General features: G+C 40.5%; 1 protein-coding gene across 4 annotated transcripts in view; it reads left to right on the forward strand.

Moving 5' to 3' along the window:
* The window catches only part of nin (ninein (GSK3B interacting protein)), a 163,315-nt gene that overhangs the window by 35,046 nt on the left and 115,627 nt on the right, over positions 1-12,642 (forward strand). For all 4 annotated transcript variants that reach the window (XM_078233948.1, XM_078233946.1, XM_078233947.1 and 1 more), the window contains exon 3: positions 7,886-7,979. In XM_078233948.1, coding sequence (XP_078090074.1) covers positions 7,886-7,979 — 94 coding nt within the window. The remainder of the gene's footprint in view (positions 1-7,885; positions 7,980-12,642) is intronic.

The following is a 12,642-nucleotide window of genomic DNA, read 5'->3' on the forward strand; positions in this document are numbered from 1 at the left end:
ACAGCAATCTCACACACAGTCCCTATTCCCTTAACTCCGTGTATTTACCCTGCTAATCCCCCTGACACTAAGGAACAATTTAGTATGGCCAATTAGCCTAACCTGCACATCTTTGGAGTGTGGGAGGAAACCGGAGCACCCGGAGGAAACCCATGCAGACACGGGGAGAATGTGCAAACTCCACACAGACCCGAGGCCGGAATCAAACCTGGGTCCATGGTGCTGTGAGGCAGCAGTGCTAACCACTGTGCCACCATGCTGCCGTGAAGGTAGCCACACTTTCAAATGCCAAGCATGCAGCATATTATAGGAGAACAAAGTGCTGGATGTTGGAAATCTGAAATATAAATACTCCGCAGGCCAGGCACTTTCTGTGGAGAGAGAAACAGAATCAACATTTCAGGCCCATGATCTGAACCAGGTTTAACCTTGATTTCTCCCTGCACAGATACTACCAGAAAAGTTGAGCATTTCCATATCTTTATGTTTCTGCTAGAGCAAAAATAACCTTTTGCCAGCCCTCCACAACACAATCCCTTCTTGTGAGCCTCATTTCTCTGAAACCCAGTAGTGATGCTGGTTGAGATCATCGTACAAACATTACTGGTTCACTAATGTCCTTTAGGGAAGGCAACCACAGCAATGTGGTTGACTCTTAAATGTCCTCTGAAATTGCCTAGCAAGCCACTCTGTTGTATTTAACAGGGGGGAAGTGTGAAGTTATTCACTTTGGTTGTCAGAATAGAAAAACTGAATATTTTTTAAAAGCGTGAAACTTGTAAATGTTGATCTTCATAAGGACTTGGGGGTACTCGTACAAGGAACACAAAGTTAGCATGCAGGTGTAGCAACCAGTTAGGAAGGCAAATGGCATGTTGGCTTTTATTACAAGGGGAATGGAGTACAAGAACATGGATGTATCATTACAATTGTACAAGGCTTTGGTGAGACCATACCTGGAGTACTGTGTGCAACTTGTGATCTCTATATTTAAGGGAGGATGTACTTGGATTGGAAACATTGTAGCTAAGTTTCATTGGATTAGTTCCTGGGATGAAAGGGTAGTGCTAGGATGAGTGGCTGAAAAACTTGAGCCTTTACTCTGCAGTTTAGAAGAATGAGAGGTGATCTCATTGAAACATACAGAGTTCTGGTGGGATTTGACAGGATAGACACTATGGCTGGAATTTTCTAGCCGATCTCACCAGTGGCATCTTCCTGCTGACGGTGATTCCCCACTGCTGGGGAACTGGAAACCCCCGTTGACAGCGACGGGATCAGAAGATTCCATCGTCAGCCAATGGCAAGTCACTTCCACCACTGTGAAACACGCCACAGAGGGCGTGGAAAATGGTGACCTGAGAGGTTGTTTCCTCTGCCTGTTGAACCTAGAACATGGGGACACAGTCTCGGGTCGTTCATTTAGGTGAGAGATGAGGGGAAATTTCTTCACTCAGAAGGTTGTGAATCTTTGCTGATATATCCCCTCATTGAATAGTTGCTCTCATTGAATAATTTTAAGGCTGAGATAGACAGAGTTTTGGTCTCTCACAGTATCAAGACCTATGGGGAATGGATAGGAAAATGGAGTTAAGGATTATGGCTGATTATTGGCATATTAAACAGTATAGCAGTGTAGAGGGCACACTCCTGGTCCTTTTTCGAGTGATTTTATCTCAAAATCTCCCCCTTTCCATGTTGCACAAGGCATTTTCTTTCAATTTCTCACCCTAGTCATCCTATAGATTCTGAACGAGGTAGCAGTTAGAGCTGGTTTTAGACACATATCCCAAAATTTAAAGACCCGTCCATTTAACTGTGCCACTCAATTCTCCAGCTGTTTTTGCATGGCACTGGGATCTGCATTAGCAGCACTGGCTCATAGAAATACATAGAAGCTACAACTCAAAAACAGATCATTCAACCCAAAACAGAAACCGTGGCAGCATTTACCTCCCACACAAGCAAATAGTTTCATTCACATTTACTCAATATACAGCCACTCATTCTAGCACTAGCCTTTAACACCCTTTCTTTCATCAACTTATTCAATCTGATTGTGAATGTCGGTGTAGTTTCTTCCTTAGCCACCAACTCTGGAAGTGAATTCCACAGCCTTACAACTCTCTGCGTGGATTTTGCTCAACTAACAGGAAATCCTAGCAAATCAGTTGCGAAGACCCATGTTCACCATGTCCTCTTGGCCGTCAGTCTTTCTGCATCTGCAAATTTACTACTGGGTCTCAGCTGGTTGTCTGACACCCAATCCGCTCAGTTTATAATGCCATCGCAGTAAAGGATCCAGGCCTGTTTGTGTACAATTGATGGAGGGTGATTGGTTGGACTGCTATGTGCTTGAGCACCTGGAGCCTGACTCGCTATCAAATGTGTCCCATTTACTCGGACCCAAGATGCTTGTTTCACGCTGGCATCTAAATGGACTTTTCGGTTTTTGTTAATGAAAGTGTAACTATGTTGGCAAACATATGGCTTGCCTGCCATCAGCTGCAAGTGTAAACATTTTACTGGGGTTTGAAAATTGCACTTGCTTGCTGAAAAGTAAAGCATGAAATAAGGTTTTCTCACTTGCAGCATTGAGAATCATATAGTTGAATGGCGCAGAGAGACTGTGTAAAAGAAACAAGGAAAAACAGGCCGCATGATCATTAATCTCAGCGTGATCATCACTTCTGCTAGGAACTCTTGGCAAATGTAACAAACCTTAAATATAATGGGGGTACAAATAGCTGAACTTTGAAGTGAACCCTTCTCCCTTTATAATGAATCTGATTTGTTTAACAGTAAACTCGCTTAATGGAACTCTACCAATTGTAAAAATTAAACGTTCAATTTATTTTTGTTGGAATTGTGTTCGGCATAATGGCATCTTCCTTCTCACCCTGCTTCCACTTTACCTCTGTTACTTGCTTCATGGAGAACTCACTTAATGTACAGTGATATGAAAATAGTATTACAATATATAGAGATCTTGTACCAATATATTAATCGTTGCTATGCAACATGCTTCTATTAAAGTGTAACTGTATGAATCCACTTGTTTTAAGTGAAGAACATGATTGATCGTGCTGTCCCTTCTGTAATTGCAGAATGTTGGTGTGAATGGAATTGGATATTAGCTGTGATAAATGTGAATGACATTTCAGTGTTGTATACAAATTGAGGGCAGTCATAAACTAGAATTGCTGTGACTGCTTAGTTGATAGTAGTGCTGTTTGCCCGGTTAATGCTTAGAAAATAAACATATATTGCTATCCCTATACATTTTTCTCTCTCTCCTCCTCTCGATCTGTGTATAATAATGTGTGTGGAAGGGGGGAGGATAGCAAAGTTAAAAGATGGATTTTGTAGTAAATCACTGATATCCACTTGGCTCTTCTATCTGGGTTGCATTTGTCACTTATTTCCTATCGAGTCTGCTGCAAATCCATGGTGTAAATGGATTTCTACACCTGCAGATCACCACTTTCTGTGGATTTAATTTTCCCATTTACAAACTGAGTGAAATAGTTTTGAGCTCCCTTGTCCCGAATATTATTTATTTTGAATATTGTTCATGTCCCTGTCAATGTTGTGTACACGTTAGATTGCTCTGTGTGTACCAAATACAGACCTCTCAATTGTTAGCCAACCTGAAGTTTCTAAAATTTACCCAGAACTAAATTCGCTCATTTTATTTGGAGAATGAAACACTGAATGGTTGTTCCAACAAATTCGGGATAGAAGTTTATTTTTTTTCCCTGAAAAAAAAGCACAGAATAAATGCAGAACAAATGTTGCCACTCGGTTAAATAGTGCAGATTACTATTTGATTTTTCTGAAGGACCTGCTTCAGTTGGAGTCTGATAGATTCTGTTTGAATCTTTTTGCAGATTACAAGGTGCTCCACTATCATTGGCACAATTGTTGTATAACAGAGGGGACAGCTGCTCCCACAGACACAAAAAAAACCCCCACAATCCCAACCCCCATTAACAGCTGGCTCGCTGGAAAGGAGAATAACAAAAAGGGAATAAGAAGCCAGGTGGAAAATGTTTTATTTGAAAAAGGCTTTGCTGTTCCTTAAATCTGTTCTTTTATTCATACAGATCAAATCATATCCCTGGTGAAAGTGCCTTTTTACTCTTTTCTTCAAGATAGCATAACAGATATAGGAATACTGTGCTACAATTTACCTTTAAACAACCTCCTCTTAAAAGTTTACATTTGACTATTCCGATTACTTATAGAATGAGGTTAATAAAGCCCAAAACTATTCAGCTTAAATTTGCTTAATCTAAACTAAGCATTTTCTCTTTTGTTTCAGCATGCATTTCTTGATATAAAATCCCAATTTTCTTCCATTTCTTATTATTCTCTTCTGAAGAGAATAACATACAGTTAAAGCACATGCTGACATACAGTTCTATGTCTTCTGGCAATTTCAATAAACTGACAGTTCTTCTAGATTTATTTTGACTATGGGACTGTGTATCACATCGTGTACTTGTATGGATGCATTTTTGCAGTCTGAGTCACTAGCTAGCAGTCAGGAGCCTGTCATGTCTTTCCCCTCCCTCATCTTGGGTGCTTGAGACCAAGGTAACATCCCACAGTTCTTTCATCGGTGATTGACGATTGTGATACATTTACTTGTGGAGCAATTTGCAGAGTGACACGTTTCGTTGCCATTTCTCTAAGAGTAAAATTTACTCTGCAGAAAATTGTTTTATAGCTGTTCTCAAATATGAGTGAAAAATCCCATTTTGTTAAATTCTATTTGACCCTCCTTGGGCAGTTCTTTCCTGGTCTATGCGGTAATGTACTTGAGTTTATTTAGAAATGTTGCTAGTGGAATTGTTTCCAGTTGAGAAAGGAGCCATCTGTTACTGTGCAGCTGCTCACTTTCAGACCCATGTCTTGGTGATATAGCCACTCAGTGAATACATTACACAGTGAATGCACGGAATTACACACTGCAAAGCCCAGGAGATGGTCTGATTTTGCCCAACAATGGGTATTCCTTTTCAATATAACAAAAATACACAGTAGGAGTGTTTACCCCTTTTTTTTGAAGGCAGGGCATTCTGCTGAAGTATTTTCTTTTCGCCGGTCATGCAACATCTGTTGTCGCCTCTGAAGAAGATTGGATCAGTGATTTGATGTCCTGTTGGTTGACCTTGTTACTGGTCTGTAACCTAGATTAAAAGTGGAGGACACGCTTTACTGAACTGTTAAAATGATTTAAAGAAGTCCTTGTACTCTATTATCGAACACACCGGAGCTAAAATGTTGCATTCATTGCACAATAAGATGATGTAAAATATTGGGTCTCCAATGAAAGTCAATTTGCAAATCTAAAAATATACTAAAAATATACTAGCCTTGTCTAATGACGGGGATCCAATGAAATTCCTTAATGTCAAGATACTGCTCATGGAGCTAAGCCAGATTACACACTGACCAAAATATTCAGGTGATTATTGTAACAATTGTATTACAATACCTTTAACCATCATAAAATGATGCAACTTTCTGGTTCAATGTGTGTTTGGTATCTCACACAGTTCACAATTGACATGATTCCAAATATACTCCATCTTATTTATTATTTTGTTAGGTTCCTCTCATCTCTCTAAAGGCGCTGCACATTTTGCACTTTAACAGAGTTTAAATGCCGGTGAACGAAAATCAACTTACCTATGACGTGGTAATCTAGCAAATTTATTGCATCTGTTCTCATTATTAGTATCAATCTATTTCTATTCTTTTGTGTAACTGTTTGATACTAGATGTATCAAACAATTTCATAAAAGAATAGAAATAATACTCTTGCTCTCTGAGATGAGATTTGAAAACTAGAGTCATAAAATCTCTGCAGTGCAGAAGGAGGCCATTCGGCCCATTGAGCCTGCACTGACAACAATCCCAGTCAGGCCCTATCCCCGTAACCCCACAAATTTACCCTGCTAATCGCTCTGACACTAAGGGGCAATTTAACATGGCCAATCAACCTAACCCGCACATCTTTGGAGTATGGGAGGAAACCCATGTAGACACTGAGAGTGTGTGCAAACTCCACTCAGACAGCTACCCGAGGCAGGAATTGAACCTGGATTCCCGACGGTGTGAGACCACTGTGCCACTGCTAGTTCCATGTGTACATGTGTTACATTCATTTTGCCTTCAACACAATATGACATTTTCATTTTATTGAGCAGTAACTTTGCACAGTAATCAGCAGCAATTTCTGGGATGGTTCTTTCAGGGTTTCATCCCCATCATCTGATGGAGGGTCACTGCTCTGAGAAGGATCAAAGGTAGTTTCTTTCGCAGTGTAGCAGTGCATTGTCAAGTGGCACTTTAATCGCAACCACTTTTTACTGTGTCTTTGCTTGTTTGCATATAGTTGTAAATGAAATTGAAAAAGTCAAACACCTGCTAACTGTCGTGTTTATTCACTGGGAACTAAATAGTAATTTGTCCCATATTTCATTAAATTGCCAAAGAAAACGTTTATATCACTGAAATAGCCTTAAGATGATCAATTAACTTGGATAAATAGATGGGCTGTTTTCAGCGTAAAGTGTTCTTGCAATCAAAAGCTCATTAGATTATTCCACCAGCTCTTTTGCGTGCAGCTTTAAGAAATTAGCACTGTTTCCTAACTTGAGACTGACTGTTTAACACCACTGTCTGTCCAAAAAGAGATGACCAAGAGTAAATGCCACCCTGATCCTCCCTGGTTACTTGTGTTCAGGTTTCTATTCGGTCAGCCTGATGTTATCGGTCATTTCACGTGCTAAGTTTGCACTGCAAAAAATGTTAGATCACATTAGCTATTATAAACAGAAATAATGTGAAGTATACCTCTGATAAATCTGTTTCCCAAAACCAAAGTTTTGACGGTAACACAAGCGGTATTAAGACTTAAAAATGATGTGGAGATGCCGGCGTTGGACTGGGGTGGGCACAGTAAAAAGTCTCAACACCAGGTTAAAGTCCAACAGGTTTATTTGGTATCACGAGCTTTCGGAGTGCTGCTCCTTCATCAGGTAAGTGCTGCTCTTTCATCATGATGAAGGAGCAGTGCTCCAAAAGCTCATGCTACCAAATAAACCTGTTGGACTTTAACCTGGTGTTGTGAGACTTCTTACCAAGATTTAAAAAGAAACTCTATTGATTGTGCATTTGACATGTTTCTAGCAAATACCTGAGAAACTGGAAATGGTGTTGTTTTAACTGTGGTAGTAATAAAGTGGTTGAAATGTACAGGTAGTTTTTTTAGTCTCCTATTGTAACTGGTAACATTTGTTGGCTTTTAAGACATCTACTCATAAAAGTGAACAACAGAAGGCGCTGTCTAAGATGAAGAAACCAAACATTTTGAGAACATTTGCAAAACAAGAGTGGATGTTGCAATCATTATTCCTCCTTTTAACTTTCGTTTAAAAATGTGCAACCATTTGAAATCTTCTCTCCACAGGAAAACTTCATGGCACCAATTTTCTCTTGTTGCCACCCTTAGTACCAAAGTGTAACCCACGGTACATTTGACTTTGAAGACAACATTGTATGTAAACTTTAGATGTCAGAGGAGTGGGGAAAGATATGGAGATGTCCGTTCTGCACCCCACCGCTTTGTGGCATTCTCAAACCTATACTTTAAGTAATAACCAGAAGAAAAAATGTTGGAAAATCTCAGCAGATCTGGCAGCATCTGTAAGGAGAGAAAAGAGCTGATGTTTCGAGTCCAGGTGACTCTTTGTCAAAGCTAAAGGGCATAGAAAGTGATGTTACGGTGCCACTATACTTTAAGTACTTGTAATTGGCTTCATCTTTTAATTTATCAATTTGACACTTTTTTCATTTCTATAATTTTTTCCAGGTACATTTTGAACAATTTAAAGAGGCACTAATCTTTATCTTGTCAACCACCATTGAAGGGAATTTCTCAGGAGATGACAGTTATCAAGCACTAGGTAGGTGGAAGAAAGAGATTGCAATTTTAAAGTTGTGCGATACATCTTAATAAAATGCACACAGTCTTTCTAATGCAGTGAAATTATGAAACAAAATCTTTCATGTGATTGATTTAAGTGCAATTATCAAGGTCTGTGTGTGTGCAAAATATTGGAAAACTCAGCAGCAGAACAATTTCAGCTGCATAAGTATGACTATTACCCTTCAGTGTATACTTCAGCAGCAGAATATGATCCCTAAACCTTGTGCAAGCAAGTGCTTTTTACCCCAAGGACATAATTTAACAAAGTGTGACAATTTTCCTGAAATAGGTGCGACAAGGTCTACACTGTGTTTGTCTGAAGGAACACTCAGCCTGCACCACGTTACTTGCATAATTTATAATCACATTCTGACAGCAGGTGGGTCTCTGATTAATACAGATGATTCCGAGGCAATTGTACATAAGAGTAATCGAGGGAATTGGTGCTTTTGTGTTCGCTTAATCTGTAGGAGTGGACAGCAGTGCTACAGCTCTACAGTTTAGTCCTGCTTGTAATTGAAGATGTAGATTCTGCCAGGCTTGCATATAAACAGAATCATTAAATTTTCTGCATAGAGGGAACTCATTTTGTTCTTGCACTTTTTCCTTTTCAGTATTTATCCAATTCTATTTTAACTTGCTATTGCCTCATTTTGAATAGGCAAGAATTCCATGTCCTAATGCTCCTCTGTATGAAAATGTTTGTTTTAACATATTCCCTTCTAATGATTAGTTTCATTCTTTGTTGACCATTTTGCAATCAATGGAAACAACTTTTTTCATTTATTCTTCAAAATTGTGAAAATGTCCAACCTTAACCTAATCTCTTCCAAGGAGCACAGCTGCAATTTTTCAACTCTTTCCTCGTAACTATGAACTCTTTATCTATCTATCTGTCAAACTAACAAACTTGTCCGTATCCATTCCATAGCTCTAAGATAAATTCTTCTTATAACAGGGTGTCCAGAACTGCATGCAGTACTCCAAATGTGACCTACTCAATCTATCTGCTCAGTTTGTTAACTTGGCTACATACTTCTACATTGTTCCTTACAGTTTACAATGCCCATAATTTGTTATCATCAGCAAACTGTGATATAATTAATATCACTGTGATATAATTCATCTTGTGCCTAGGCCCAAATTGTTACTTTCTGTTCCCCAGCTGGATTTCTATCCATTTGGTTGCATTCACTTTGATATCATGCATCTTAATTTTCTTAATGAGTCTTTGATGTGACAGTTTATAACATACTTTCTTGGAGTCTATGTGTACAACCCCCACTATATTTTCTTCATCCGTAAATTCTGACTTCTTCAAGAGATTCAATTCAATCCATCAAACAGTACCCTCTCAAAATTAACTGTCCCAATTAGCCCCTAAGTCTTCATTTGTTATGGACTCTTGAAGTTTACCCATAGGCAAAATAAGGCTGTTGGCCTCCATCCCTTGGCTAAGCCTTTTCCATTTTCTTTATCATAAGTGTAATCTTTCCCACTCTCCAATCCTTTGGCAGTATTCATGTTTCCAAACCATTTGGAAGACTACGAGCCCGATTTTACATTGCGTAACGGGTGTGAAAACTTGGTAAAGTCAGGTGTGAGGCCATTAACGCAATCCGTGCCCGTGTCTGCACAAATGCCCACTTTACCAAGGCCCGAAAATGGCCACGATCCGATTTGTGCCCAAAACGGTCGCAACGGCGATTTAAGTGTATTTGCATGCATTTAAATTGAATTAATGGGCTGCCTGCCCAACTTTACCTGCATTTCCCCCTTTACCATCACGTCCAGATTCAGCACGAAACAGATACTCTCGGCAAAGATCTGTTTCGGGCGCTCCAGCTTCTGAAGAGGTAAGTTCAGAGCTTCCAGCGGCTCTCTGACTCAGATCGGTGGCGGAGGGGGGAGGGAGGCGGGCCAGGTGATTCTCTGGTGAGGTGGGGGTGGGAGGAGGAGGCGGGGTAGATGTATCTCTGGTGAGGGGGGAGTACTGAGGGAGGCCAGATCATTGTCTGGTTGGTGGGGGGGGAGGCCTGATTATTCTCTGGGGGAGGGGGCTCATCGTTCTCTTGGGGGGGATGGGGCGGAGGCCCAATCATTCTCTGGTAGGGGGGGAGGCCAGATGAAACTCTTACAGGGGGGGGGGTGTCCGCTGCTGCTCTGCGGGCAATCGGTGGCGGGGGGGGGGTGGGGGGAGGTAGATAAGAGGGACAGTTATGTTGTGGGGGTGGGGCGATATCTATGAGGGCCATCGCTCCCGCTTTTCACTCCCGGGCCGCTTTATCCGCTTTTTGCGGCCCGGGAGCAATGTGGCAGGGGCGCATTTTGCAAATTTTTTCTCACTGCGCATGCACAGTTCAGAGCTCCAATCAGACCAGCAACGTTTCAGGCGTGATAGGCCCCGCCCACAGCACGATTCAGACCAGCGATTTATTTTACAGGCTGAGTGCGTATGGGGGCGCCTGAGAGCAGATTTCCAAGTCGGATCTGAATTGCGCTCAGATTCAGCACTTAGAATGAAAATGGTAAAATCGGGTCCTACGTTTCATGTTTCCACAATCTCCTTCCTAACTTGCCTCAAGATGTATGATTGATAGGCCTGGGGGCCTTTCTACTTTCAGTTCCATTCACTCATAGAACATAAGAACCAGGAATAGGCAATTCAACACTTCATCCCGCTCCGCCATTCAATACAATCATGGCTGATCTCATCTTGGCCTCTTCTCCAACTTCCTGTCGGCTCCCCATAATCTTTCATCCCTCTACTATTTAAAAACCTATCTATCGCCTCCTTAAATTTGTTTAGTGTTCCGACATCCACTGCACTCTGGGGTAGAGAATTCCGCAGATTCACGACCCTTCGAGTGAAGTAATTGCTCCTTATTCCTGTTTTAAATTTGCCATCCACTAGCCGAAAACTATGGCCTCTTGCTCTACATTGTCCAACAAGAGGACACACCTGTTCCCTCTGCACTAAAGTATTTTGAAGTCCCTCTCCATTTAGATAATAAGTTGTCTTTTAGTCCTCCAACCAAAATGGATAACCTCACACTTACCCATGTTAAATTCCATCTGTCAAATTTTGGCCCATTCACCTAACCTTTCCATATCTATTTGTAAATTTCTTATTTCCTCATTGCAACTTGCTTTCCCACCTATTTTAGTGTTGTCTGCAAATTTGGCTGTAGTGCATTCTATCTCTGCATCCAAATCATTAATATAGATTGTAAATAGTTAGCACCCAAGGATCAAACCCCATGGCACACCACTGGTTGCAGCTTGCCAACCAGAAAAGACCCATTTATCCCCACTCCCTGCTTTCTGTTGGTTAGCCAATCCTCTATCCAAGCGAATAAATTATCCTATTCCCATGGGATCTTACCTTCTGTATTAACCTATTGTGTGGCAATATTGAATGCCTTCTGGAAGTCCAGATATATGACATCTACAGGACCCCCATTATCCATTTTGCTTGTTACATCTTCCAAGAACTCCAGCAAATTACTCAAACGCGATTTACCCTTCATAAAACCATGCCGACTCTGATGGATTGCGTTTTGACTTTCCAAGTGTCCTGTTACCACTTCCATAATAGTGGATTCCAACAGTTTCCAACAACAGATGTTAAACTAACTGGTTTCCTTTGTAATATTTACTTTTATCTCCACTTCCAAACCTAAGGACAAAAACTTGTGCACCATTCCATCAATCCTGTATTTTCAAGTACATGATGTCCTTAGATTATTTCAAATGTCTCTGACCCTCTGACTATTGTTTGACTTGTGATCTAATAACTAATATCATCTTTTATACGCTTCTTCCTGGCCTTCCAATCTTTTGCCGTTCACTTTATATCTCCTTTGCACATTTTTCTCCTTTATTTCCCCACTATGTTTATCAAAAACTTATTTTTATTTTCATCGATCTCTTTTTTCTGATGAATAATATCTCAGCATTCGACAGCTTTATTGCCACTAGTCAGAATGTAACTTATTGATTTCCTATTGTTCAATCACTTAGAGTTTGGGGATAGTCTGAAGACTTATCTACCCAGAAATTATCTTCATTAGTTAGCAAGATAAATTCTGGCTTCTAACAAATTCTAATGTGACACACCAAAAATTATCTGAACACAAGTTCCATACTATTTAAGGTGATGGTAAGGGTGGGGCTGGAGAGTTTTAAATCAAAATTTGCTTTGTTCTATGCATCTGGGCTTTCTGAACAATTTACCAAATGAGGTAAGAAGATGTTCTGCTCCTTTAGTTCCTGATAGAAGATACATGAGTGTTCCCCAGGTGACTCGCTTTCTCTTGCCTTTTCTCCTCCCACCTCTCCAATGGCTTCAACTCAGCACTTTCCCCTATGAACATGACTGAGATCAGTACCTCATAATCTTGGGGCATGGCATGTTGGTTCTACTAAGCACCATGATATTACTCCATTTGATTTTTTTTACATTTTGCTCTGCCACCATGCCACTATATGAAAACAAATCACCAGTTTTAACCTCCTACTAGTTGCAACCTGACAGTGCAGTCCCTCTGTGCAGGAACAGCTCGACTCAGGTGTGTTGCTAGGTGCTGCCTGGTAACTAAACAATAGCTATTGGGAATAGTCATTAAAACATGTCATGT

Source organism: Mustelus asterias, chromosome 18, assembly GCF_964213995.1.
Source record: "Mustelus asterias chromosome 18, sMusAst1.hap1.1, whole genome shotgun sequence".
NCBI classification, from domain to species: domain Eukaryota; kingdom Metazoa; phylum Chordata; class Chondrichthyes; order Carcharhiniformes; family Triakidae; genus Mustelus; species Mustelus asterias.